Below are 27,031 nucleotides of genomic sequence, written 5' to 3' on the forward strand. Positions count from 1 at the left end.
GCTTTCGCCGAGTGCCTGAAACTGACGAAAGTTCATGCCGTGCCTCCGTCGTGCGACGCTCTAGCTCCGTTTTATTGGCGTCGGTCAGAAACGGTGTGTCTACACGGACGGCTCTCCTGGCTCCTTCGGTTGTTGCAGCATCTTCCAACGACACCGCGGCAGGGCTCGTAGTGTCGGCAGTCTCCGATGCTGGTGCATCCGGCGACATTTCGCGTGACTGCGACCATCGCGGCCGTGATTGCGGTCGTTTTCTCTTTTTTCCAAATGCATGGGCAGTACGGAACTTCCTTTTACCACCAGCCATCGTAGCGCGTCCGAAAAAGCTCTATCCAAAATGGCGGACGCAATGCCGTTTTCTTTTATCTTTTTAGCTGACGATTTCTCAACATCCAATAGGGAGGCGCAATTCAGGACTCGTGACACGAAAGTGCCAATGCGGTACGAGTATTTTTTATTTTTTACTGGCTTGTTGCGCCGCTGTTGCCAGATGCACAGACTGTTTTCTACCGAAAACGGATAGCTGAGAGCTTCGCGTTTCAAACGAGACCAAAATGGTTGCGCTCCGCGGCACGGTTCTTGCGCGGTACGCGTTTGAATTTGACCGTTTTTTTTAGTTGTTCTCGCGAGAAAAACTTCCACAGAGATGACCTTGAAGAGCAATAAATCGATAAATACTTCATAGAGAGTTGTAATATTTTATGTATGTGTTCTTGAGAACGTCTAGATTCAGAAAAAAAATACTTTGAGAAGTCGATTTTTTTTGTCATTTTTCGGCCGCAAACCCCCGTGTCTCCCCTTAAACTGCAACGCTCTGTGGCGCCACATGGAAGCCAACACCCGTGCCTTTGACAGCAATAAAACGCTAGAGCTGGTGATACTGATGCCGATATGGATAGCGGGAGCTGGCGGAACTCGGAGGAAAAAGTTGATAATGACGATAATGAGCCGCAGCCTCTGATGCCATCCGTGGGCGGCACCTGGAAGCTCCTGTGTGCATGTGTTGCCTCCGCGATGAAGCGCACCGTTGCTCGCAGCCGGAGCTGATCGCGTAGGCCATGGTGCATGCATTTCGAAGGCTATTTCCTCATGGATCATGTGGAAAGTTTGGGTGTGGCCCTTACACGGATATTATTTTTTCTAATATTTCTTTCTGGAAAACAGGGTGTGGCCCTTACACGGCGTTTATACAGTAATGAACACAACTAGTACGGATTATTAGATGTATCGAATTTTTTGTACATTTTTGTCAAACGTGCAATTTCTACTTTATATATCAAACGTGGCTGCCCATAAAATGGATCTATCGAGCTCCCCAGAGCCAATAGGTGCTTGTTCGTATGGCAGATGGCAAGCTTTGCCCCACTGTACCGCACAAGTGACTGGTGGTGATGTGGCAAGCATTCATGCCAAGGTTTGCTCTTTTATTTCACACTCATTATCAGTGGCATTTAGAGGTTTAGTCCGGTAATCGGCAGGCATTCGCAGTTCTGGCATCCGTCGACAGGACCCTGGAAGCAGGAACGCAGGTGGTTGTAGGCTTGCAGTAATACCGTATTTACTCGAATCTAGGCCGGCCACGATTCTAAGCCGAGACCCGAAAGTTGAAGGCCACAGAAAAAAAAAAACTTACCTCGATTGTAGGCCGGCCGAAAAAACAACACTGTTTATACCTCATTATCACAATTATTTTTATGACGCGACACGACTGTTCTTACGTCGCCGCGCACGTGAAAGTGCGTGGCGCGAAACGACTGCACCATGTGTCTGCGCATAGGGGACTTGGTGTAGAGAGAGGAACTCGAGTGAGACACAGCGGGAAGCATCGTGCCTGCATGCTCTGCCGAAGCGTGATTGATGGCCCCGAGAGGGACCGTTGAAAAAAAAAAGCTGCCAAAGGAGCTTTGAGAGAAGAGGAGGAGGAGAGGCGGCGTTGGGCGAGGAGACATATGCAACGCCAGCCCGGGATCAGCCCCCGCTCATTCGTCATCATCATCGCTGACTTCTTTATCGCTGGCCTCCTCGAACAGTGCACTATCTTCACTGCCATCAAGTGCATTAGAGATGCAGCACTTGCGGAATGAGCGTGCAACCAAGCTTTCTGGGATGTCATCCCAGGCTGCAGCTATCCAAGTGGCTACAACTCCCAGTGAGGCGCGCTTTATTCGGCCTGTTGGTGTAAGCTCGCGCCGCTCTTCACTAAGCCAGTCCACGTAGTACTTGCACAGCCGATCCTTGAAAGGCTTATTGAGGCACACATCAAGAGGCTGCAGCTGGCCTGTCATGCCGCCGGGTATGATGGCGACGTCGGTACCGGCTTCGGAAAGCGCAGCTTTTACGCCGTCAGTTAGGTGTCCACGGTAAGAGTCCAGGACGAGGAGGGAACGTTTGGCCAAGAGGGCCCCTGGACGCCGCTGCCAAACCATTCTGATCCACTGCTCAACCATATCGCTCGCCATCCATCCATTTTCGTTGGCGCGGACGATCACATTTCTTGGAAACACTTCCCGAGCTGGTAGAGTCTTCCTCTTAAAAATTATATACGCCGGCAGCTTGTGGCCATCCGCCATGCAGGCCAGCATTACAGTCATGCGCTGCTTTTCATATCCGGCCGAGCGCACTTTCACTTCCTTGGCACCTTTTTCGTTCACGGTGCACGCCACTGGCATGTCAAACCATACCGGCGTCTGGTCAGCGTTTCCCATTTGTCCTACGGCGTAGCCGTGCTCCATCCTCTTCCTTATTACGAATCGCTGAAATGAGATCAGCTTCTCTTCGAAGTCGCCCGGCAGCTTTTGACAAATGGACGTGCGACGTCGGAGGCTGAAGCCAAAGCGCTTCATGAACTTCTGCAACCAGCCCCGGCTGGCTTTGAACAGTTCCTGGGGGACGCCTCGCTCTCTCGCCAGCTCTCTTGCTTTGGCTTGCAGCACTTCCGTGGTCACTGGAAGTGCCGCTGACCTCTGCGTCTCCACAAACTCGGCCAGAGCTACCTCCACTTCTGGATGGCGGCCTTTCTTGGGGCCCGTGAAAGCCGTTCTCGTTGCCGCGCAAGCAAAAATTTCGTTACGCTGCCCCCTCCAACGGCGAACATTCTTCTCATCCACGCCGAAGGTCCGCCCGGCTTGAAGATTTGACGACTGCTCTGCAGCGACTATAACTTTCCGCTTGAAGGCGGCACTATAATGGCACCGCCTCTTTGGTGCCATGGTGTTGGTGATAAAAACTACGCACGAAAACTTCACTGCTGCGAATGTGCTCACGCCACCGCACGAGAACAGAACAAGGCCAAAATGGCAGCCAGTGCTCATGTGTGCTTTGATCAGTATCGGCTACGGATAGCAACGGCTACGGATAGCAATGGCTACAGTGCTGTCTATCGTTGGCGTTTTGTGGGGGCGCCACCTGCGTGCTACATTTATTCGTATTTTACGAATACGAAACCTCGAAATGAAATCCTCGAATCTAAGCCGACATAAGAGTTCTACATCTCGTTTTTTTGAAAAAACTATCGGCCTAGATTCGAATAAATACGGTAATCCTGCGCTCATGTCGGCTCTCATGGAGGTGGCGAAAAAAGCAATAGCTTTCACTCTGTACCTCTTTCCATGCGAGATGGCTGTGATGCAGGGAAGCCATTTCATCAGACTTGTGGTTCAAACAAAATGCCGTATTTACACGATAGTAAGTCGACCCCTCCCCCCCCCCCTCCCCACATCACATTTCTGAAAAAACAAAACAAAAACTTTGAGGTCATTTAAGCTTGGCCTTTAATAATAGAATGTGATAGCACGATCCTGCGGCCTCCACTTATCCCCAGCCGCTATCTGCTGCCACACGCGGGAGCGCCCGTGGGCACATTCCAAAACGAAAATGTATTATTCACTGGACTTCTCGTCCACACTTGCACCATTGCCCACACTATACTTGGTTTCTTATTAACCTACTAAAAAAGTATTTGAATTTTTGAAATCAGCACGAGGAGCTGGGGAAGGATATGCAATTTCATTACGTTTGGTGGAGAAATAATTTTTCTCCAGAAGCAGTCTTCCCCATTAAAGGGATTATGCAATAAGTTAATTGAGATTACGTAAAGCAGACGAGAGATAGGCATTTCATCACTTGTCACCCTTGTGCAAGAATTTTTGAGCTAGCATCAATAACAACGAAGATATAGACTATTAAAAATTACGCTGCTTCTCTCCCCTTCCAACACGTACACGTGGGGCACAAGACAAAAATAAAGAAAACAGGTCTGGGACTGGGCTCCGCCTATGCACATGTCATCCGCTGACATTCCTTTTGCAACTTCAGGTTGTCGCTCCTAGCACCCCAGCAGCAGCATCGGTGGCGTGATTGCGGCGTGCGTCGGGTTCCTTTGCTTGTCGTCTGTTGTAGTTAGCAGTAATGGACCTGGACCTCGAGGCGTGGCTGCTCGCTCTTACGGCCGCAATAGGCATTGAGCCCTATGCGTTCACGCCGTACCGGCTGAACTCCAGTGACGACAGTAGCGAGTGGCTCCAGAACTCCTGACAGAAGGAGGCGGCAGGGGAAAATTGAAACCATATGCGCAAAGGCAATGCCCTGGCTCGCGCTTGCCCGAGAGGGTCGTGCGGCGGCACGAGCAGACGATTTTCACGGCTACCGGAAGTGTGCCCGTGACGTCGTGGCTGCCGTGGCTCCAGCGAATGACAGCGTGTGGTGGCCTGGTGACGTCATGGGTATAGTGACGTCTTTTTTCATGATTTTAGTTTCAAAATCGGTCACTAGGAGCACACCAATCTGCCTGCGAATTTTAAAAAACACGGTTTTTAAAAGTTCATTGATAAATTGCTGGCTCAGTTCCGAAGACTCATACTTGGTGTGAATGCTTCTTAGCACCATTTCTAAGCATTGAAAACATTTACAAGCGACTTTTTATTCATTGCATAGTCCCTTTAAAGCATCGCACTGCATCGTCACCAAGGTGTTGTCGGGGGAGTCTGCGAGCGTTGGTGCTGAAGCAGCATCGTCCTGGATGTAGGAAAGTTACGAAAGCATAATGGATGCATACGAGCCCTCCGATATTTATAATGCGGATGAAACTGGTTTTTTCTATGAATTGTTGCCATCGAAAACGCTCGACCTGAAGGGACAAAAATAAAAATGCATGGTGGCAAGCTGAGCAACAAGTGGGTGACTATTCTTTTGTGCTCAAGCATGGTCGGATCCGACAAGTGTCCCCTCCTCGTGATTGACCGGAGCAAGACTCGACGGTGCTTTAAAGGTAACTGAAGGATTCCTGTCAAGTACACTGCTAACCAGAAAGCTTGGATGACGCACGCAATATTCTCTAGCTGGCTGGAAGCCTTTGAAGCGGATATGCGGAAGCAGGGCAGATCAGTCTGCCCTTTTTTTTTTGGATAACTGCCGTGCCCACCACATCGAAGACATTGTCCTGACGAGCATCCACTTGATTTTTTTCCCCCAAACTGCACATCCGTTATTCAACCTTTTGACCAAGGGGTTATCAAGACTGTGAAGTCTGCGTACCGGTGAAGACTCGTGCGGTGGATATTGTTAAACATCGAAATGAAGCAACCGACGGAAATTGATCTTTTCATAGCACTGGAGATGCTTGCCGGTGCGTGGATTGCTTCTTCGGCCACACTTGTCCAGAACTGCTTCCGCCACGCCGGTTTCACGGCTGGTCAGCACGCCTAGGCATAACCGGAAGTGAGTGTTCCTGCAAGCGATGACTATCTGCAGCCACTAACCGAAGCATGGGACGCACTTCGCAGTGTCGATGCAATGGTGCCAGACACTGTCGAATGCCGACTTGGTCATGCACGAGGAATTCAGCGACGATGCTATTATCGACAGTGTGCGCAAAGGAAATGAGGAGAGTGACGATGAGGATGGCGAAAGCCAAGCACAAGGAAGGCAAGTAAGCTCTCGTGATGCGCTTGACGCTTTTATGTTATCCGGAGTTTACTCGGCGACCACGGCGACGAAGCTATGCATATCTTATCAAGCTGTGAAGCCAGAGTCGTGAAGCAGGGCAAAATAAGCAACTTTTTTCATTAAATTTTGGTTTTGGAAAGTAATGAGTGTGCTTATCTGGCCATTTTCTTGACAGCGAAAAAGTTTTCCCTCCCCGGCGGTTTCATTGTTGTGGGTTTCGGCTGTATATTGAATACTTCTGGCGCTCTCAAAAATTAATATTAAACGGCACAACATGAAAAAAAAGAGAGTGCATTGAAGCTTTGCCATACTCATTGGGGCTGTGTCGGCTCTCTGGAAAAATGGCTATTTTATATTAGCTGAGCCAGCCTACATGAGGTGCGGCCATATCTGTGGTCTGTGAGACCTATATATGGGGGCTCCAACTGCTGCTCTTAAAGGGGTTATGACATGGTCTTCCAACAAGTCAAGGTTTTACGTTGCAGGTACTAGCCACAAGGTTGTTATGCATAAATAAAAAAGAAGTGGGCTCTGCATGCGCATTTTTAGATAGAAATTGCAATTAGAAGTTATCTGCTCTGTCTGGCAGCGGTGGCCATGTTGAAGCAGCTTGAGGGATGTCATAAACCGATAGCGCCGTCTGCTGCAAAACTGCCGCACGCACGGTCGGTGCAGAGCAAAATGCGCCTACTCAAATCCGGCTGTGACACATAGTGGTGAAGCTGCTGAGATCAGGCAGTAGCTAGTTAAAAAAGGGAAGGACACGGGGCTTTGTTGCCTTTGTCTCCTTGTTGTGACTTCCACTCTTCAACCCTCCTTACCCCTAGCTTGAACATCGAACAACCCACTCCCCTATGCTCATCTTGCGCAGTGTGCAGTCCAGTCGTTCAGTCGCGAGCAAGCGTGGGACCGTTGGTTTATGTCTTCGTGGGTCGCGAGTGCACCAGTGTTGCCCAACTACCACGCGGTACAGGAAAACTTAGGGCTTGCTCTGATTGTCTCGCTTATTTAGTGAATTTCGCGCAGAGAAGAGTGCCTGCAGTAGCTGCAGTCAGCTAGACTCGTTCCGCGAAATCTCCTATTGGAGAGATTTAGCATAGATTGCCCTGAGGACATCATAAGGCGACAGGCGCCGCCCAGCTGTTTGCATAACTGCCTTGTCGACACCAATCAACTGTGCACACTGGCGGCGCGCAGGAGTGGATAACAGCATGCTTTTCCATAAATCATGTCTACTCGTATCTGTTGCGTTGAGCATGTGGCTCTAACATATGCACGGGAGGGCAGTCGGAATGCACTGGAATGCAGTCGGGGCTTTGGTTGCGTGCACACCGTGGTGCCATCCCGGAGGAGGTATGCTGAACTGGAATCACACGCAGCGATAGTTCCAGGCATGTTGTTCGTTAACAAATGAATACTTCGATATTTCAAAGGCCAAACATTTGGATCGAACCAAATATTGAATACTTTACTATAAGACTGAATATTTCATTGTATCGAATATTCGCACATGATTACATTTCACTCTTGGTGCAATCCATGGTAAGGTTGTGCGAGTATTCGAATGTTTCAAATATGAAAGCGAATAATGCGGTATTTAATTCGGGCTTCGAAGCTAATAGCAATACTATTCAGAAACCTTGAATATTTCTCAAGTTCAAGAATTCAGCAAAATGAAGCAGTCGGCGGTCTAATGCATGCTTGATACTCTCGCGCATTTGCACCTCTCTGGATGTTGGCATGCGTCGTGCACATGGTGGGGCGACCATGTGCATAAACACTGGCTGTGATGATTCCATGGTTCAGCATGTCACCTACGAGTGCACTTGGTTGGACAAACTGAGACCGCAGAGATGCGAACACACCATGGCCCAGACCATGCTGTGCCCGCCGAATGGGAGGTACCAAAGGGGGAGATGATGAAAGAGATAAGAATGCAGAACTACCAATGTGACTGAGGTGAGCACTCCATCGGCTTTGACGTTCATAGTTGCAGTGTTGCTGGAAACCAACTTCGAAGTGGACGATACCTTAATGTTTACACCGTTGGACGGTTGAAATTTTTATGTATGGTGAAACGTCGGTTATATTTGGTTCCGTGATGAGAAAGACTGCACCGCGAAGCCTTTTCATCAGTCCTCTCTTTGAAGAGCATGGCCATTTTCTTGCATGCACCAACTCAGTGTAGGGGTACGCATCCCCCGCACTTCTGTTTGCGTGTTTAGAGGAAAGTACTTGCTGCAGAAAGATTTCCATTTAAACCTGTCCACCAGAGATAGGTGCACCCCACGCCTTTACGCAGTTGTGCACCTGGTGGTGCAAGAGGGCTTACTCGCACCTCTTCGCGCCTCATGCTGGCCCTTGTCGACAGTGCACCTCTTTCCAAAGCAACGCAACATACAGTGTTGCGAGGTTGCTCTACACAAAGGCCCATAACAAAAATTGCCCGATTGGTATGTGGCCACGTGCCACTTCTGGTGCGTGCACGATGTCTTTGCTGACATCTTTCACGTAGTGGACGACTCGAGGCCTGCTCCAGCAGTGGTACAAACACACGTCCGCAGTGCCGTCATGTGATGGTATTGCGCACGAAATAGGTCGGAGACATTGCGGCGTCAGATGCAATAACCTAAAAATTTTGGTGTCTGAAAAAGCTGTCGGCAACTTTCATATTTAAAATCAGCAGCGTGTGAAGAATCACATGGCAAGGGCTTCAGGCTATGATGCTTAGTACACCTTGGCTTTCACTTGTTTGAACATTGCCTAAAGCAAGTTTGGAAGCATTTGTTTTTGTTTTGTTTTATTTTTATTTCAGTTGCTTTAGTGAAACTATAATGAATGCCCTCTTCTTCTTTTCTTTTTTACTTCTATGTTTCGAGTTGAAAACTATTCACTTCTAACTGAAAATGAAGATGCCTAATCCGTGGCATTTGAAATTCCACACTTTTTGAAGGCATTGTTGACCATGGCGGATGGGATCCTTCACCCATTCCGCAAAGTCCTGCATTAAGGGGGGATGAGGGTCTTGAAAACTTTTTTTTTTTATTTCTTAACATATCTTCCTGAAAATTGGCGTGCAGATATATCTTTGAATGCTAATCCCAAATATATATTCAGATTTTATATATCTCATCTAGAAATGAAGATATGGCAAAATAATTTATGCCACTTAGGTCTTTTCTTACGGGCCATTATGGTGGTTTCTTAATTAAAAAAACTAGTTTTAAAGTAATGCTGTCATTCTTAAGGGCCCATTGCACATCCTAAAGCTAAAGAAATTCTTAAAAAGTCATCACATAGGTCATGAATGAATAACAAAGTAGGAAAAAAAAAACAATGTGGGAGTAATTAGCTTAGATCTGACCTAATTGCTAGTCTATTGGGTTTAATGAAAATTGGAAAGCTTTAGGATGTAGCTGAGGTGTTGCTGAAAAAAATGATACCTACTTCAATAAAATCAGTCGATGCAAACATTATGAAAAGTTCCGTAAGGCAAAGGCATTTGATCGAAAAAGCAAAGCTGAGAAAATTGCATTCAAAGTTTTGCTTACTCTGCCATTTTTGTTGACTGACCATATGGAAAAATTTAATGCTTTAGCATGCCGCCCAGTCATTGCTGAACACAATAACACCAAATTTACAGAAATCTGTTCATGTAAAGATTATGAAAACCTCTGTATTGCATTGGCACTTGACAAAAAAAAGCTCCGAAAATCACTTGCTATTTTCTTTGAATCTGCCACACATTCACAAAAGTCCTGGGCAGTAGTCCTGGGTGCTGTCAGGCTTGTGCTTCTTGGCCATCCTCTTCTTCACCTTTTCAGCATTGGTGTGACCCTTATCAGACCTGCACAGCCTCTGTTTATCTTTTTCAAGGCTCCTACCAATGAGGCAGCTCCCAGGCCTGTAACCAAGCTGTGCTGCAACAGCTCTGCTGGTTGTTGCCATTCCTTGGTTGAAGCGAGAAACTGCTTCTTGCGAGGTTAAAAACAGGACAGTGAGGAGTGTCTAATGCGAATGTTCAAATGTTCAAGCTTCAGCTTAGAGCGCACAACGTCTTGGCGCTCTGCCAAGTTCGCCGAGCGCCCCCCCCCCCCCCCCCCCCCAGGAGCTCTCCTCAAAATATATATATATTAAAAAAAACAAATGATGTTATCAGCGGCGGCAGCGGCTTGGCGCGCTGCCAAGGTCTGCGCTGCGCGTGCTTGTCGAAGCGTTGAGCACGCGAGCTCGGTTCAGCCGCGTCCGTCGGCACGAAGCGGCGTGCGCAAACGCCGAAGTCGACGTTAGGCTTAGGTCAGCCGGCTCGGCCGCTTCCGACGACACGGAATTCGAAGCGGCTTGCAGCGTATCAAAAGTCGATATTTTCCACGGGCTTAGTCCAGGCACATCCACCGGCACTGCAGAGACTTGCGGTAACACCGAAGTTGACGGCGATCGGCATTGTCCAGCCGCGTCCACCGGCGATGCTGGCGTCAACAGGGTTTGTTCAGCCGCGTCCACCGGCGAAGCTGTTGTTGGCGAGCTCAGTCCAGCCGCATCCACCGAGGGTACAGCAGCTTGCGGCATCACCGAAGCTGCAGTTCTCGACGATGCAGCGCTCTACTGATTCCATGCGCGTCTCTTTTTGCCGACTGCTTTTCGCGTGCTTGCTTTCAAGCGCGCGTCTCGGGCCATCGTGACACACGGAACAAAGACACCAGGCAGGCAAATACACGCAAAAGCACGAAATTCGGGGCTAAAAGAAGCGATTCAATAGCCAAAATGTCTACAATAACGATAAGGAAAACGGCAGAACGAAAAATACTAGGAAACAAAGAGGAGCGCGAAAAATGACGGGCGTGCAGGCGAAAGCAGACGACGGGAAGGAGCCGAACAACGCAGCCGCGGGGGGCAAAGCATGCGTCACGGCCAATCAGAGGGCTGCGCCTCGAGGAGCGCCCGTTTTACCCAATCGGCGGCCGTCTCGCGACGCTTTCCCCCCCTTGCGAACGGGTGCTGATAGCTCCGCTGTGCGAGGGTCTACAGCTTGCCGTAAGGCGCCAAATTGGAGAGCGGGAAACCAGCTTTCAAACGAGACCAAGATGGCGCCGATCGGTTCGCGTCGCGCGGAGCTACGGCAACTTGAAAATGGGGCAAACCTTCGCGCTTGGCGTTCAATTTCGGCTCACCGACGTTTCTAAATTGCCGTTTTTTTCATACTTTGAGTTGGAATTCAGCTAAAATATTTTGTATAGGCATAGTTGGGACATTAAAGACTTCAAAATCGCAATTTTTGAAAATTGCCATTTTTGACCATTTTTCGCGATTTCAAGACCCGCGTCCCCCCTTAAGGTATACTTCATCTTCTTGCTTAGCATTTCTAGAAACCGGCCCTTCAGCCTGTTGAAACCCTTCCAATTTGGTGTGCTGGCTAAAACCAGTCTCTTTGCTTCCACCAATCACCCACACAAATTTCAGGAACACCAAATGCATGTGAGGCGGCACGATTGACACTTGCCTCCTCACACAAGGTTTGGTTTTCCTTTTAGCTTGGCATTGTAGTGAACTCATTGCGTCTCTGCAACCGATGCTTCAGTGTTAGGCTCAAGTATAGGTTGCAGCCTTGCTGTCGGAACCCTTCGGATGCTCACAAGGCCTATCGGTATGCGATGTGGTGATATTGACTGAGATGTCTATACACAATAAAATATCAAGCCGCCATTTTGTGATGGATATGACAATAGGGTGTTGCTGCTGTAGGTTCATTTTCGTACTAGATTCTAATGTGCATGTGATTTTTTGCTGATTTTTTTCTTGAAAAAAGTGCGCGTATGAATCGAGTAAATATGGTAATCGCTGTCCACATCAATACATATAGTGGATTCACTTGTTGAAACACTACTGAAAGCACTCCTGAGGGCCTGCTCTTGTTAGCATCACTGTGTCTTTTAATTATCACGGGGAAGAACTTCAGCAAACATGTATAATAAAGCTTAAATACCGTATTTGCACAATTTTATGTTGACTTTTTTTGTTTGCAAATCCGGCGTGGGGGTGTGGGCTCGACTTACAATCAATACCAAAGCATACCACCATGAATATTGGTGAGACAGAAGAGATATCAGGGATGATGTAGTGTGGTTGCAATTTTATGTTTTAAAGGTGAAGCAGCGACCACCAAATATTTTTTTTCCCGGGGGGTGGCAAGAGGTTGACCTGCATTCGAGTCGATTTACAAACGTGTAAATACAGTAATTCAGAATTGGTTTATTCATAATATCCCATAATTTGAAAATTTTTTGGCAGCCTCGGTATGTTAAAATCTATTAACTTTTTGTTCATTTTCTCTGCACTTGTAGGGGATCCTGTAGGGCCTGCCAAACGAAGACTGCAAGGACAGGCAAGCATGGGCCATTGCACCAGTGTGTCTTGGAATCCACAAGAGCATTCAGCGCAGGTGATAATCAAGTGGCTTTGGCTCATGCCACATGGCAGGAAAGTGGTTCCTGTTGTGGATGTACTTGTTACATTGGCAGATAAGGACCTGCAGTTCACTTTCAGGGAAGAGCCTCTTTCGCACTTTTGCCAGGACACTGGCAGCATGCCTATTCACCGCACTTGCCGATTCAGGGTCAGTACTGCAGGCCTCATCGAGCAAGTGCAAGCACAGAGGACAGTGCATGTGGACAAAGGAGTTCAGGCCAGCAGTGCGCACTGTGAATGGTCCCCACCAGTAGAAGAGCTTTCTGCAAAGGAGGCAGAGCAGATGGTGCTGCAGAGACAAGACAGTGGGCAGTTCCTGGAGGAGGCAGCAGAGAAGACAACTCCTGAGAAAGAGGCTCCTGTGGAAAAAGGAGCAGAGCTGGTCTGAATGGAGACGACGCATGGGATGGCAACGCTCATATGTGAAGCGGCTGTTTATCAGAAGTGGACTGTGCACCCGGAAGCCACATGGTGTTGAGCTGCTGCAGTTGACCCATCTCCAGATGAGGAGCAAGCTGTGAAACTGTCAGTAGCAGAGCCATTTCTAAAGGAGAGGTCAGTTGAGGAAGAATATAATGCCCAGTGGGTGCAGCAGCTCATGGGGTTAGCCAAAACCAGGAGAGTAAGCATCTGCCAGGAGTGCCTCCACGAGAAGGACCTGTTGTGCCATGGGTGGAAGAGTAGCAGCAGTACATGGTGCAATATGTGGCAAAGGAGCGGTTATTGCTGACTGAAACAACGAGCTAACTCTGGCCAGCAAAATGTGCGTCGCAAAACAGTTTTCTGCCATTGCATTTAAAAAAAGTTCTGAATCAAAGTAATGCCAGGGTCATAACAGTAATATAATAACGATACAGCGACTGCACGGAAGGAAGCACACAATCTTGATAGCAGGCGTACCCAACTGGAAGGTGCAGGAACATATTTTTGCCAGTGCGGGCCTGCAAAGCAACATTTTGTGACAAGCTGTGTGTGCTGTGTTGGTGGTGCATTTCGGGTTGAGCAATCAAGGCATCGAGAGGTGTCGAATGGTGTGATAGAAGATCAGATTAACTTGGTGCAGACACATGGGACCTTCAGGTTGAATGTGTAGAACTAGCATTACTGAGGCAGTAAAGAAGGGAGGAGTTACTTCATATCTTTTCAGTAGAGTTCGTCTCATTTATTGTATCATGGCGAAAGGTTGTGTTTCAAGCTGCAGGTTTTTGGAGATGTGTGGCGATTGAGTCATCGTCCATCATCCCTGGGCAAGCATCAATGTGTTTGGCTGGTCATTGCTATCAGCGCTGAGGCAAAGCAGGGAGAGGGCCAAACCCCAGCGTTAAGCGGCGACTCCAGAACACGGTATTGATCATGTGCACTTATGTGTGCAATTCCCTTCACAAACTTTCATCTGTGCGGGAAAGGAGTTTAATACCTTTTTCCAAGCCTGTCTGATTACTCTCACTGGTGCATATTTCGCTACCCATTCATCCTTTGGTGCATGCAGTCTTGGTGCTCCTTCCTACCGCCTCGGTTTCTTGGGTCATTTTCCTTCTCTTTTGGTTTTTCTTTTTTCCTCTTTGCACGCTACAGGCTACGCACTGCTGCTCGTGCATCTCCTGCCAACCCTTGTGCCTTTGACCTACTCTCTTGGTTGCTTGTGGTCACATTCTTGCTGCTTTGGCTTTTTTGGGATCAGCTATAATGGATACTGTGCCTTTTTGCAAGCTCCTGCTTGTGCAACCTCCCGGGCTTTGACTTAGGTAGCCTTCTGAGCTTTTGTTGTGTCGCAAAATCTGTGCCTGCCGTGGCCCTCCTCCAGGTATCCTGATCTTGTTCCAGAATTCTAAAGAAGCAAGCACGCATGAAGGAAGGACGCTGTGGACTCGTGGACTGGACAGATTGTCTGGTGCCTATGGGGTGAAGGTAATCAGTGTCATTTGGGTCATGTTTCTTGGGTCATGTTCCTTCTCTTGGTTTTTCTTTTTCCTTTTTGCTCTTTGCGAGCCAGAAGCTACACACTGCTTCTCGTGCATGTCCTGCCAGCCCTTGTGCATTTAACCTACACTTTTGATTGCTTGTGGACACATTCTTGCTCCTTTGGCTTTTTTTTTGGATCAGCGCACTGCTGCTTGTGTATCTCCTGCCAACCCTTGTGCATTTGACCTACTGTTTTGATTGCTTGTGGTCACATTCTTGCTCTTTGCCTTTTTTGGGATCAACACATTGCTGCTCGTACATCTCCTGCTAACCCTTGTGCGTTTGACCTACTCTTTTGGTTGCTTGTGGCCACATTCTTGCTCCTTTGGCTTTTTTTGGGATCAACACACTGATGCTCGTGCATCTCCTGCCCACCATTGTGCATTTGACCTACTCTTTTGTTTGCTTGTGGTCACATTCTTGCTCCTTTGGCTTTTTTTGGGATCAACACACTGCAGCTCGTGCATCTCCTGCCAACCCTTGTGCATTTGACCTACTCTTTTGGTTGCTTGTGGTCACATTCTTGCTCCTTTGGCTTTTTTTGGGATCAGCGCACTGCTGCTCGTGCATCTCCTGCCAACCCTTGTGTGTTCGACCTACTCTCGGTTGCCTGTGGTCGCGTTCTTGCTTCTTTGGCTTTTTTGGGATCAGCGCACTGCTGCTCGTGCATCTCCTGCCAACCCTTGTGCATTTGACCTACTGTTTTGGTTGCTTGTGGCCACATTCTTGCTCCTTTGGCTTTTTTGGGGATCAGCGCACTGCTGCTCGTGCATCTCCTGCCAACCCTTGTGCATTTGACCTACTCTTTTGGTTGCTTGTGGTCACATTCTTGATCCTTTGGCTTTTTTTGGGATCAGCACACTGCTGCTCGTGCATCTCCTGCCAACCCTTGTGCAAATGACCTACTCTTTTGGTTGCTTGTGGTCACATTCTTGATCCTTTGGCTTTTTTTGGGATCAGCGCACTGCTGCTCGTGCATCTCCTGCCAACCCTTGTGCATTTGACCTACTCTTGGTTGCTTGTGGTCACATTCTTGCTCCTTTGGCTTTTTTTGGGATCAACACACTGCAGCTCGTGCATCTCCTGCCAACCCTTGTGCATTTGACCTACTCTTTTGGTTGCTTGTGGCCACATTCTTGCTCCTTTGGCTTTTTTTGGGATCAGCGCACTGCTGCTCGTGCATCTCCTGCCAACCCTTGTGCATTTGGCCTACTGTTTTGGTTGCTTGTGGCCACATTCTTGCTCCTTTGGCTTTTTTTGGGATTAACACACTGCAGCTCGTGCATCTCCTGCCAACCCTTGTGCATTTGACCTACTCTTTTGGTTGCTTGTGGCCACATTCTTGCTCCTTTGGCTTTTTTTGGGATCAACACACTGCAGCTCGTGCATCTCCTGCCAACCCTTGTGCATTTGACCTACTCTTTTGGTTGCTTGCGGTCACATTCTTGCTCCTTTGGCTTTTTTTGGGATTAACACACTGCAGCTCGTGCATCTCCTGCCAACCCTTGTGCATTTGACCTACTCTTTTGGTTGCTTGTGGCCACATTCTTGCTCCATTGGCTTTTTTTGGGATCAACACACTGCAGCTCGTGCATCTCCTGCCAACCCTTGTGCATTTGACCTACTCTTTTGGTGGCTTGCGGTCACATTCTTGCTCCTTTGGCTTTTTTTGGGATCAGCGCACTGCTGCTCGTGCATCTCCTGCCAACCCTTGTGTGTTCGACCTACTCTCGGTTGCCTGTGGTCGCGTTCTTGCTTCTTTGGCTTTTTTGGGATCAGCGCACTGCTGCTCGTGCATCTCCTGCCAACCCTTGTGCATTTGGCCTACTGTTTTGGTTGCTTGTGGCCATATTCTTGATCCTTTGGCTTTTTTTGGGATTAACACACTGCAGCTCGTGCATCTCCTGCCAACCCTTGTGCATTTGACCTACTCTTTTGGTTGCTTGTGGCCACATTCTTGCTCCTTTGTCTTTTTTTGGGATCAACACACTGCAGCTCGTGCATCTCCTGCCAACCCTTGTGCATTTGACCTACTCTTTTGGTTGCTTGTGGTCACATTCTTGATCCTTTGGCTTTTTTTGGGATCAGCGCACTGCTGCTCGTGCATCTCCTGCCAACCCTTGTGCATTTGACCTACTCTTGGTTGCTTGTGGTCACATTCTTGCTCCTTTGGCTTTTTTTGGGATCAACACACTGCAGCTCGTGCATCTCCTGCCAACCCTTGTGCATTTGACCTACTCTTTTGGTTGCTTGTGGCCACATTCTTGCTCCTTTGGCTTTTTTTGGGATCAGCGCACTGCTGCTCGTGCATCTCCTGCCAACCCTTGTGCATTTGACCTACTCTTTTGGTTGCTTGTGGTCACATTCTTGATCCTTTGGCTTTTTTTGGGATCAGCACACTGCTGCTCGTGCATCTCCTGCCAACCCTTGTGCATTTGACCTACTCTTTTGGTTGCTTGTGGTCACATTCTTGATCCTTTGCTTTTTTTGGGATCAGCGCACTGCTGCTCGTGCATCTCCTGCCAACCCTTGTGCATTTGACCTACTCTTGGTTGCTTGTGGTCACATTCTTGCTCCTTTGGCTTTTTTTGGGATCAACACACTGCAGCTCGTGCATCTCCTGCCAACCCTTGTGCATTTGACCTACTCTTTTGGTTGCTTGTGGCCACATTCTTGCTCCTTTGGCTTTTTTTGGGATCAGCGCACTGCTGCTCGTGCATCTCCTGCCAACCCTTGTGTGTTTGACCTACTCTCGGTTGCCTGTGGTCGCGTTCTTGCTTCTTTGGCTTTTTTGGGATCAGCTATAATGGGTACTGTGCCTTTTTGCAAGCTGCTGCTTGTGCACCATCCCGGGCTTTGACTTCGGTTTCCTTCTGAGCTTTTGTTGTGTCGCAAAATCTGTGCCTGCCGTGGCCCTCCTCCAAGTATCCTGATCTTATTCCAGAATTCAAAAGAAGCAAGCACGCATGAAGGAAGGACGCTGTGGACTGGTGGACTGGACAGATTGTCTGGTGCCTATGGGGTGAAGGTAATCGATGTCACTTGGGAACAGAAATGCGCACTGCTGGAGAATGCCAACCAGTGCCAGTGCCTTCTAGAACAATTCTAGGTTGTGTCTGCGTATGCAGACATGAGTGTGCATCAGCCAAGAAAGCAGGCAGCTAGTGAGGCTCTGCAGCCACAAAAAGGCAGTGTGTGGCCAAAGCTCACCCACATCTGCAGCAACATGGCAGCCCTGCAGCAGGTAACTTACATCCCAGTGCTGCGTCTCGCTCAGCCACTTCACTTACACAGTTAACCGTCCGCCTTCAGGATCAACCAGCCGCCTGCTAACCCTACTTTGACATGCTACCATTACTGCACTGTCATTAAGTTTTCTCTCAGCTTTGCACTTTTATCAGTTGTGCCTTAGCTACGCTTTTATTTTGCATGTTACCATTATACATCTCTGGTGTGTCTTCTGCAAAGCATGATCCTAGCAGCTGCCCTGTAAATGGAGTGCCACCACTTCCCACAAGCGCTCCCGCTTCGCTACAGGCGTAGACCTGATTGTGCTTAAGCAATCTTGTCCCCATTCTTTATGAGTGTCAGTGTGGTCTTGCACCCATTCTCCCATAGTCACTTTCTTTTGCCTAATTCTTTAAGTCAGCTTTGTCTCGTTGTGCAAGACCCAACATGTCATCACTGGCTTTCAGTAATCCGAGGATCTTTTAAAAAGCTCAACAGTAAACACGCATGCTAGCATTTCATAGGTGCACGTGTTCTTGCTGCAGTATTCACCATGACACATTCTGTTTGGTAGAGCACACAGACTGCACCTGCATAGTCTGTTACTAAAATCCTTACTCCTGCCATTAGAGGGGCATGGAACATTGATGTTGTGTCCGGTTAACATTTATGAAGGGGGCTCTGGTCTAATGCTGTTATATGTGTCAAAAAGTGTCTCGGCAGAGCATGTGTACAGAAGTGCCAGATAGTGGGTTTAATTTCAGTTAGGGTTACTGCTGGCTTTTTGTGTACATATGCTGCCGGCTGGTCTGCCTGAGTGCCTGGTGCTGGCTCACTCACCGTCTCGCGCTGGCACGATTGATCAGAAAATTTGTCGCTTTTAAGAATAGAGCAAACAGTCAGCTTGAAGACTCGTTCTGAATGTCTCAGAAGTAGAATGACCTCCGATTGGTGTGCATTGGCTGGCCGTTTATGAAGCGTGTGCGGTGTGGGTAGCGCGGGCGCTGAATATCTGGCAGGTATAGATCTGGGCAGCGGGTGCATGCGCAGATTGGTTTTCGCATCCGCGTGGGCGCGTAGGCATGCATGTCTCAGAAATGTCCGCAGAGTCTGGTCTTTGGCTGCATTTATGATTGTTGTGGTTGGGTGTACAGTAAAATCTCGTTACAACGAACATCAGATTAACGAATTTTTTTAAATCCCCGCCAAAATGCCTATATTTTAAATGTAAAAACTTTCAGCACTACGAATTTCAGATTACCGAATATTTCAGAATAACGTATGTAATTTAATCTCGCAATCGTCGCAAGACGCTTCGTTATTACAAAGTTCCGTCGAAGTTTCGTACCAAATCCCTGAAGCTGATGCCTATCATCATCATCCGAAGCAGCAGCGATGCGTAGGGGAACCCGTTGCAACGGATACAGCCCCAGCAGCATCGGCATCAACGCGATTGTTGCGTTGAATGAATATAGGCTAGGCGGCGCAAGCTGCCGCCCGATACAAAGGGTAAGGCCATTATCATCCATCATCCAGCGTGTGGTCGTATACTGCGCTGTAGTCGTAAGCCTATTCAGCGCAGTGTCACCACGTTGACAGCGAACGGTAGGATATGCAAAGTTATCGGCACTGTGATGGTGTTCTGCATTAGCTTTCCTGATAATGAGTTCTCCTGGCTCCGCGTTAAAAAGCGACGCCAGTTTTCACTTAAAGAAAAAGTGGACATTCTGTTGCAGCTGAACACTAGAAAAAAGCAAGTGGACTTGTGCAGGGAGCTTGACATCACACCGTCAACAATGGCAATGATGCTCAGAGATTGGAACAAGATCATAAAACTACATCGAGAGTCTTAGCTGGCTCCCCCAAGAAAATGTCTGCGGCATGGCAACTACCGTGGACAGCGACAGCGCGGCGGCTACATCCGCGGAGCTCACCACCAAAGACATCGTGAATCAAGTGCGTGAGCGAGAAGAATGTAGTAGCAATGAAGACGATGCCGACACTGGATCAGCGCACGAAGAGGAAGAGATTGTTTCCGGCTCGGATGTTCTAGTCTTTCTAGAGAAGACCCTATCATTCCTCGGGCACTGCAAAGATGTCCCCAATGACGTGCACAGGACGGTCGAGGATGTGGAGGCGTTCACCCTGCAGCGCTTGTCTACTCGCCAGAAGTAGGTAACAGACTTCTTCAAGCAATAAATTGTAGTTAAACTGTGCCCAGCGTTATCGTTTGTTATTTACTTACCAACACGTAAATCTGCTGCAAAGGTATGTAATTTTAGTTCTTGTGATACATTACTGACATGAAAATAATGGTTTTTCAGTGGTACGATATTTCAAAATAACGAATTAAATTCGGCAGTCCCGTGAAGTTCGTTGTAACGAAGTTCTACTGTACGGTCCTTCAAGAATGTGTTGTCAAAAAAATAAAAAAATGGTTTAGTTATGAGGTTTAGCATCCCAAAGCTACACATGAGCTATATGAGGGACACCGTTTGGGGGGGCTCCAGTTTAATTCTGACCTCCTGGGGTTCTGTAATGTGCGTACTTTCTGTGGGAACTCGTCTTTGTTACCGTCGAGTGTGTTAGATATCCTGCGTTTCTTAAAAGCGTGACCGACGAGGTCCTCTGGAATTGTGGCCCAAGCGTCCACGATCCAACCACGGAGTGTGGATGGAGAGGCCAGTTGGTGCGTCTTCGCAGCCGACGTTTTCATGTTGGCCCAAGTCCGGGTCTGCACCTTGCTGACGGGACACTTCAGATGCTCATAAGGCCTCTCAGTATCCACAGCCGTGGTAGCTGATATCGATAATATTGATGCGCAAGAAATACCAAGCCATCATTTTGTGATGCTGATGACAGTAGGGTGTTGCTGGCATAGTGTCATTTTCTTACTATATCGTTTTCATGTTGGCCCAAGTCCGGGTCTGCACCTTGCTGACGGGACACTTCAGATGCTCATAAGGCCTCTCAGTATCCACAGCCGCGGTAGCCGATATCGATAATATTGATGCGCAAGAAATACCAAGCCATCATTTTGTGATGCTGATGACAGTAGGGTGTTGCTGGCATAGTGTCATTTTCATGCTCGATTCTGACGCGCGTGCCCTTTTTAGGCTGTTTTTTCCTGACAAAAGGTGCACGGTAAAATCGAATAAATATGGTACAGTCAAACCCACTTATAACAGTATATCTGATATAACAATGGTCAGTCTCAGCGTTGTCTGCTTTATCGTGTTCTATGGTAAAATAGACCGCGTATGGTAGGGCTGTCATAGCACATTATCGGTTCTAACAATTGAATCTGTTCTTTGACTTTCAGCCATAAAAGTAGCAAAAATATGGAAACGCTGCAACCGCACCAGCAAAACCTAGCTTACAACACAAACCAACGGACCGAGCCCGCGCAGCGACGGCGTGAAAGCAAAAGAACCCCTGACCGTGAACTCTGAAACACTGCTACGTGGCGTGCCGAGGATACTTGCTTGTCGTGGTGACGCAGGCCGTAGAAACGACTGATGCCTTCACCTGTGCAAAAGGCCCATGCAGAGAAGAAAGTAGGGAGCCTTGGTGGAGCAGACCATCATTAACGTTTTTGAGGGCTGTGCCGCTCAGAAAGAAAACTTGCCGGCACGTTTTTCTGCCATGGTGGCTCATGTCAATGCCATTCGGCTGCTGAGCCCAAGGCTGTGGGATCGAATCCTGGCTTTGGTGGCTGTCACTAGAGGAGATATGCAAAACTGTACATGTGCTATGCAATGTCAGTGAACTTTAAAGAACCCCAGAGGCTCAAAGCTAAACCAGAACCCTTCACATATATCATACATGCAATTTGGGAACATTCAGCCCCACCTGACACACCATACCTTTGCCCTTGCCTGTGTTAGGGACACATGCAAAAGGAGCCGGAGAGTAACTTTATGCATACTGGTAGGTCTTGTTCCAACAAGAAATACCAAAATATTGACAAATTAAAAGTTTTCCTTCAGCATTTTTACGGAGGTTTTCACTTCCTCGTTCAGTTTTTTTACGGTTAATTCGCATGCAGCCAATGATGATAGTGTTTTGTTTGTTCCTGTGTGCTATTGCAGGATTGGACCATGGCAACTACAAAGCTTTCACAGAGAGACGTAGCAGCTTCTCAGGCGACTGGTTTTGCAGTCTGCCGAAGTGGAAATGATGAGCAGCAACAGTGTGCAGAGTACGTCACTTCTGGCTTGCCTGCAGGGACCAGTCCAGGTATGGCTTCTACGACATAGAACATAGAAGAGGGGGCTCTGTTTATCCAGTATGAGAGAGCTATGGGGGATTGCACCTGAGCACGCAGCCTATGTTGGATCGTGCTTGTTTTCAAAATTTCATGATAAAGTCATGCTTGTTTGTTGATTGTAGCGATCTCATGTGTGTTCTTTCTATCTGGTCTAAAAAACTAAAAAAGCAATTGCTGTCTGGTGCAGGAAAACTGCTGGTGCGAATGTGGAGCAGTGGTCTGTGGGTACAGGCTTTGGAAAGAATTTGAAATCAATAACATTGACATTGGATTCTTGTACACTGCATGAATGTCAAAACGAGAAGTGCAGTTTTTCGCATTCAACACTACAGGCAAGCAAAATTCCGCTCAAAATTTTCCACCTAGAGTGCATTGTGTACAATGTGCACAATTAGAGATGTTTCGAGCACTTTTCCACACCACTACGGATAAGAACTGTAGAGCCGTGACCACACTTGTGAACACTAAGCACTGCTTATACATCACCTACATTGTGATCGTTAGTCGTGTGGTGTGCACTGTGATGTGTGAGCGGCAGCATGCGGCCCACACATAGCAGACTGTCACCAGTCACACTGTTTGCACCACTGATTGTGGCGGCGTGGTTGTAAATCTAATCAGCCGTAAACAGATCTGCGTGAATGCATTTCTCACGCTTCTACACAACGAGTGTGTTTGTTTTAAATAATACGAAGTTTCAGTTGATAGGAATATTTTTTGCGACCCATGTGGTTTGTATCAAGATTCTGCTTCAGCAGAAAATATTTTGCTGAGTTTTATCAGAAAGTTATGGTTGTTCACTCCAGCTTGCTTTTCAGGGTGGATCCCTTAAATCGGTGGTTTTGGGGCATGTGAAAAATACGGATTTTTAAAACATGTTTTACAGTCAGAACCTCGATATAATGAACACGGATACTGTAAAAGCTCGTTAATTTGAACTAGTTTATTTGTACTTACGCTTAATTTGAACTGGCGCCCGGGTCCAGGCACAGCCCTTTGTATTTTAGTGGGTGAAAACTCCCTATAATTCGAACAAGTCAGCAAACGCTTACAGTTAATTCGAACTAGGAGCCCCTGGCAGACACTGCTCCTCTTAGATAGAAGTTGACCCATAGCGTGTACAACACACTCCAAATTTACTAGAGATGTAATGTAAAACAATGGAAAAAACCAAAAGGTAGAGTGCGCAAGGCTCGCAGAGCTTGTGCTCCGATGCGTGCCATAGCAGGTTTTCGCTGCCAGAGCACTCGCGCCGCTGATGCTTCGGCGCAAGCTGTTCCAGGTTTTCTTTGTGCCGTGGTCGCTGGGTCGTTATCACGTGGTGTACACATTGCAGTCACGCAGTTCGACCAGTTTGGTTGATGCAATCATGTTTTTTGTTGCTGCTGCGAGCTGCATGGACTGCAGTGTGGAGACATTGGAGCCATTGAGAGACGCTTATTATAACTGAGGCTGCGTGCTCTCGGCAGACGCCGCAAGGCTCACGTGCGGTGAGAACAGCCGACAATGGTGAGTCTGACAGCGGCAACAAGCCTCTGCCACCTCCATTGCACATGAAGTAGTGCCAGCGCTCAATGTTGCAGCACGCCACTTCTCTGTCAATGAGAACTCTGACGTTGCGCTGGAACTCTTGGACAAGCTGCAGATGATGCTGATGGACTCTCGGCAGAAGAAACGCAAGCAAATGCTCATCAGTCATCATCATCAGCCTGACTGCACCCACTGCAGGGCAAAGGCCTCTCCCATGTCTCCCCAATAAACCCTGTCTTTTGCCACCTGCACCCACCCTATCTATGCCTGCAAGCTTGTTAATCTCATCCGCCCACCTAACGTGCCGCCCCCTTCTACGCTTGTCTTCTCTTGGAATCCATTCCGTTGCCCTTAAGGACCAGCGGTTATCTTGTCTTCGCATTACATGCTCTGCCCAAGCCCATCTCTTCCTCTTGATTTTGACTAGGATGTCATTAACTGATTGCTTTTAATTTTTACAACCCTTCCCCTAAATAAACATGTTTAGGTGCATAAATAGCGTCCTAAATTCTTGCGCATAAACTGGCCGATCAGTTTGTTTCATATGCCATTAGGACCGCATGAATTTAATTCCCAGAATATTGCCCGCCACAAACTTGTTGTAGCGCCTAGCTCGCTATAACAAGTCTACACTGGCAAGATATAGGTATTGTATACTTTTCTATTGAGGGATGTTGGTAAACTGCCATACATGATCTGAGAGAACCTGCCATATGTGCTCCACCCCATTCTTATTCTAGTTATTGCCCTCTCTTGATCCGGATGAGCGGCTACTACCAGCACTAAGTAGACCCTTACCTTTACCCATTTACCAATACACAAACTGCCGGAAACTATGTTTGTGTGATACAGCGTTGCGCAGTGGTGGCTAAACAAGCTCCTCCCTCCTGCAATAGCGCTTGTTTCCTAATGCTGTAGGCAACATTCCCTCACGGATTTAGCCTTGACGGTCCATTTTCAGAGTTCTTACGTCATTCGCTTCAAGATATTTTATTTTTATCAAACTTTAAAACAAATTTTGCTGGTAAACACTTTTTGGGCAGCCAGAATCCTATTGTATGTTTTTTTTTGTAAAGAATGTAAAACTGTAAAGAATTTGATCGTTATAAGTGGATTACACTGTACTGCTTTTGTGGTCTCAACTTGTGAGGTGCAGTCCTGCTTCCAATAGCATAGATGTTCAGAGGTCGGCTTGGTGGTGATACTGCAACTCTGGATTTTGGGGTGGAAATTGTTTTGATCCTCATATAATATGAGGTGGAATTTTGACATGGAAAATATGGAAAAAAGCCTTGTACAACCTTTGTCCGTAAAGTTCTGAGACTGAGTTCATAAAAAAAATGTGTTTAACATTGAAATCATTTGTGCAGCTTCCCTTCGAAATAGTCTCCCTTGCAGTCTATACAGAGATTCCAACGCTTGTTGAAGTCTTGGAAACAGTTGGAAAACGCTTCTTTTGGCAGGGCTGTCAGCTCCTTTGTCGTGAAGTCTTGAATGGCCTCTACGCTCCCCATCCATCAACCTCTTAGGGCTCTCTTCACACGAGGAAACAGGAAAAAATTGCATTGGGAGAGGTCAGGCGAGTATGGCAGATAAGAAAGTGCAGTAATGCTGGGCTTGGCGAGAAATTTTGTCATGCTGAGACCAGTGTGCGGCCTTGCGTTATCGTGGAGAAGGCTGCATTGTCTAGACGCCCATAAGTCGGGGCGACGGTGTCACAGTGCATCACGCATGTGTTGGAGCACTAGGATATAAAACTCCTGATTCACTGTCTTCCCTTGCGGGACGAACTCGTGGTGTATGACACCTCTGGCATCGAACAAAACTATCAGCATCGTCTTTGTTTTGGTCTTCTGTTGCCACACCTTTCTCGACGCCAGAGAGCTTGTGTACCGCCATTCGGCGCTCTGCCTCTTTGTTTGAGGTTCGTATTGAAAACACCATGTTTCGTCTTCAGCAGTGATGCTGTCGACGAATGCAGCATCCTTCGCTGCCTCGGGGAGCAAATCAGCGCTCACTGATTCCCGCGTCTTTCTGGTCCTGTGTGAGGGAGTGCGGCACAAGTCTTTCATTCAGCTTTTGTTTCCTGAAGTTCTCACGCAAAATTTGGTGGCATGTTGTATTACTAACGTCGAGAGCATCTGATAGCATGCGGACTGTAATGATGTGGTCTTGCTGTACGATTTCCCTTATCCGAGCCACGTTTTCGTTCCTGAGGTGCCTTGTGTCGTATTCCACCGACGTTCTCCCCGAAACGAACCTCTTGTGCCACTCGAAAACTCGCGCCCGCGATGTCTCGTTGCCATAAGCATCAGGAAGGAGCTCATACGTCTATGTGGCTGTCTTGCCAAGCTTCACGCAGAGTTTCATGTTTACACGCTGTTCTAGGTAGACGCTCGCCTCTGCACATTCACTCACAGTAGTATGCGCAGACTAGTGACGTATTTTTCTACATGTAGTGCCATCTAGCAGCTGCCACAGCAATTAACATAAATAGCTCAGGTTAGCCCGAGATGGCCCTGCACATATGCACCAACATTTGTTTTGGGGAATCATTTATAAAGAAAAAAATCAGTCGAAGCTTTAAGGACAAAGGTTTATTATAGGCAGGTTTTTACAGTATTTAGTAAGTGTTCACTTGTGAGTCCAAATTGGGGTTAATTTGTAATGGTATTGTTAGATTTGTTAGTTTCATGCTCATTTTTAGAACCGTAATAATTATAAATTTATTTAGGGACCAGTGTGTTAAATTTTACAATGCAGCACATTCAGGTGCAGTATTTGGCAACTTTATTCTGTGTGCTTGTGCGTTTGCAATTTTTAGTTGACCTTCTTTTCTCTTCTCTTTCCAGGTCCTGTATGATGACACATAGGCTGGCTTCTGTTTCTGTGGAAATTTCGTTAATGTTTTGACCTTTGGCAGTTCAGGAAATAAATATTTCATGCCAGCATTGTTTCCTTTTTTTTCGGTCCTCCAGACAAGCACTTTCATTATACTGAAATAGCAATGGGCAGTTCAAGTAGCAGGCACTTTTGTGCCTCTGATGCACAAAATTGAAACATTGGTAGGGTTTTAGAGTATAGTCGATGGCCAAAAATTCGGACCCCTGGTTTTTTGGACATGCCTCATTATTTGGACTTTTTTTCGCACCTCCGCGACATGGCCAATAAACCCAATGTTTAAGGGCCTCTGAAATTTCGGACACACTGCAACTGACTGCTTGATTTTTCGGACCTCGTTTGCACTCGCCACCAATTCCAAAGCCACCTTTTTGTATGTGTAGTGGAACCTCGTTAATTCAAAATGCAAGGGCGATCGAAAACTTGATCAGACAAACCGAAATTCAAGCTTCAGGGAGCCTCTTAAAGTACGGGGCCGAAATACTTCGCGAGTCGGCACTTTGCACCCGCATGGTTTCGAATTTGTACCGTTCTTGGACAGTGTCCGCCATACAAATTTGAATAGTAGTCTCAGTCGGGGATGATATATTGCCGTGATGTCGCTCCAATTTCCGTCAATCCATTTCTGCACGCTGCTGACGTTCACCGCGCGGCTTTCACCGGTGACAGCCCAGCCGACAATGCTCTGGCACTCTTGGAAGCGCTGCAGCCAACCTGAACCACCTTTGAAGTTGG

The 27,031-nt window shown here is 47.5% G+C and overlaps 1 protein-coding gene across 6 annotated transcripts in view; it reads left to right on the forward strand.

Annotated features, from left to right (window-relative positions):
• The window catches only part of LOC144112617 (uncharacterized), a 145,449-nt gene extending 119,103 nt beyond the window's left edge, over positions 1-26,346 (forward strand). For 2 of the 6 annotated variants that reach the window (XM_077645422.1, XM_077645430.1), the window contains 2 exons: positions 12,282-12,379; positions 21,687-26,346. In XM_077645422.1, the coding sequence (XP_077501548.1) occupies positions 12,282-12,379; positions 21,687-21,854 (266 nt within the window). In that variant the 3' untranslated portion in view covers positions 21,855-26,346. Of the gene's footprint in view, positions 1-12,281; positions 13,750-14,229; positions 14,314-17,311; positions 17,612-21,686 lie in introns of those variants that run through there. The other 4 variants (XR_013310342.1, XR_013310349.1, XM_077645428.1 and 1 more) reach the window with 4 other exon arrangements.
• The last annotated feature ends 685 nt before the right edge of the window (positions 26,347-27,031 follow it).

This window comes from Amblyomma americanum, chromosome 1, assembly GCF_052857255.1.
Source record: "Amblyomma americanum isolate KBUSLIRL-KWMA chromosome 1, ASM5285725v1, whole genome shotgun sequence".
NCBI lineage: Eukaryota > Metazoa > Arthropoda > Arachnida > Ixodida > Ixodidae > Amblyomma > Amblyomma americanum.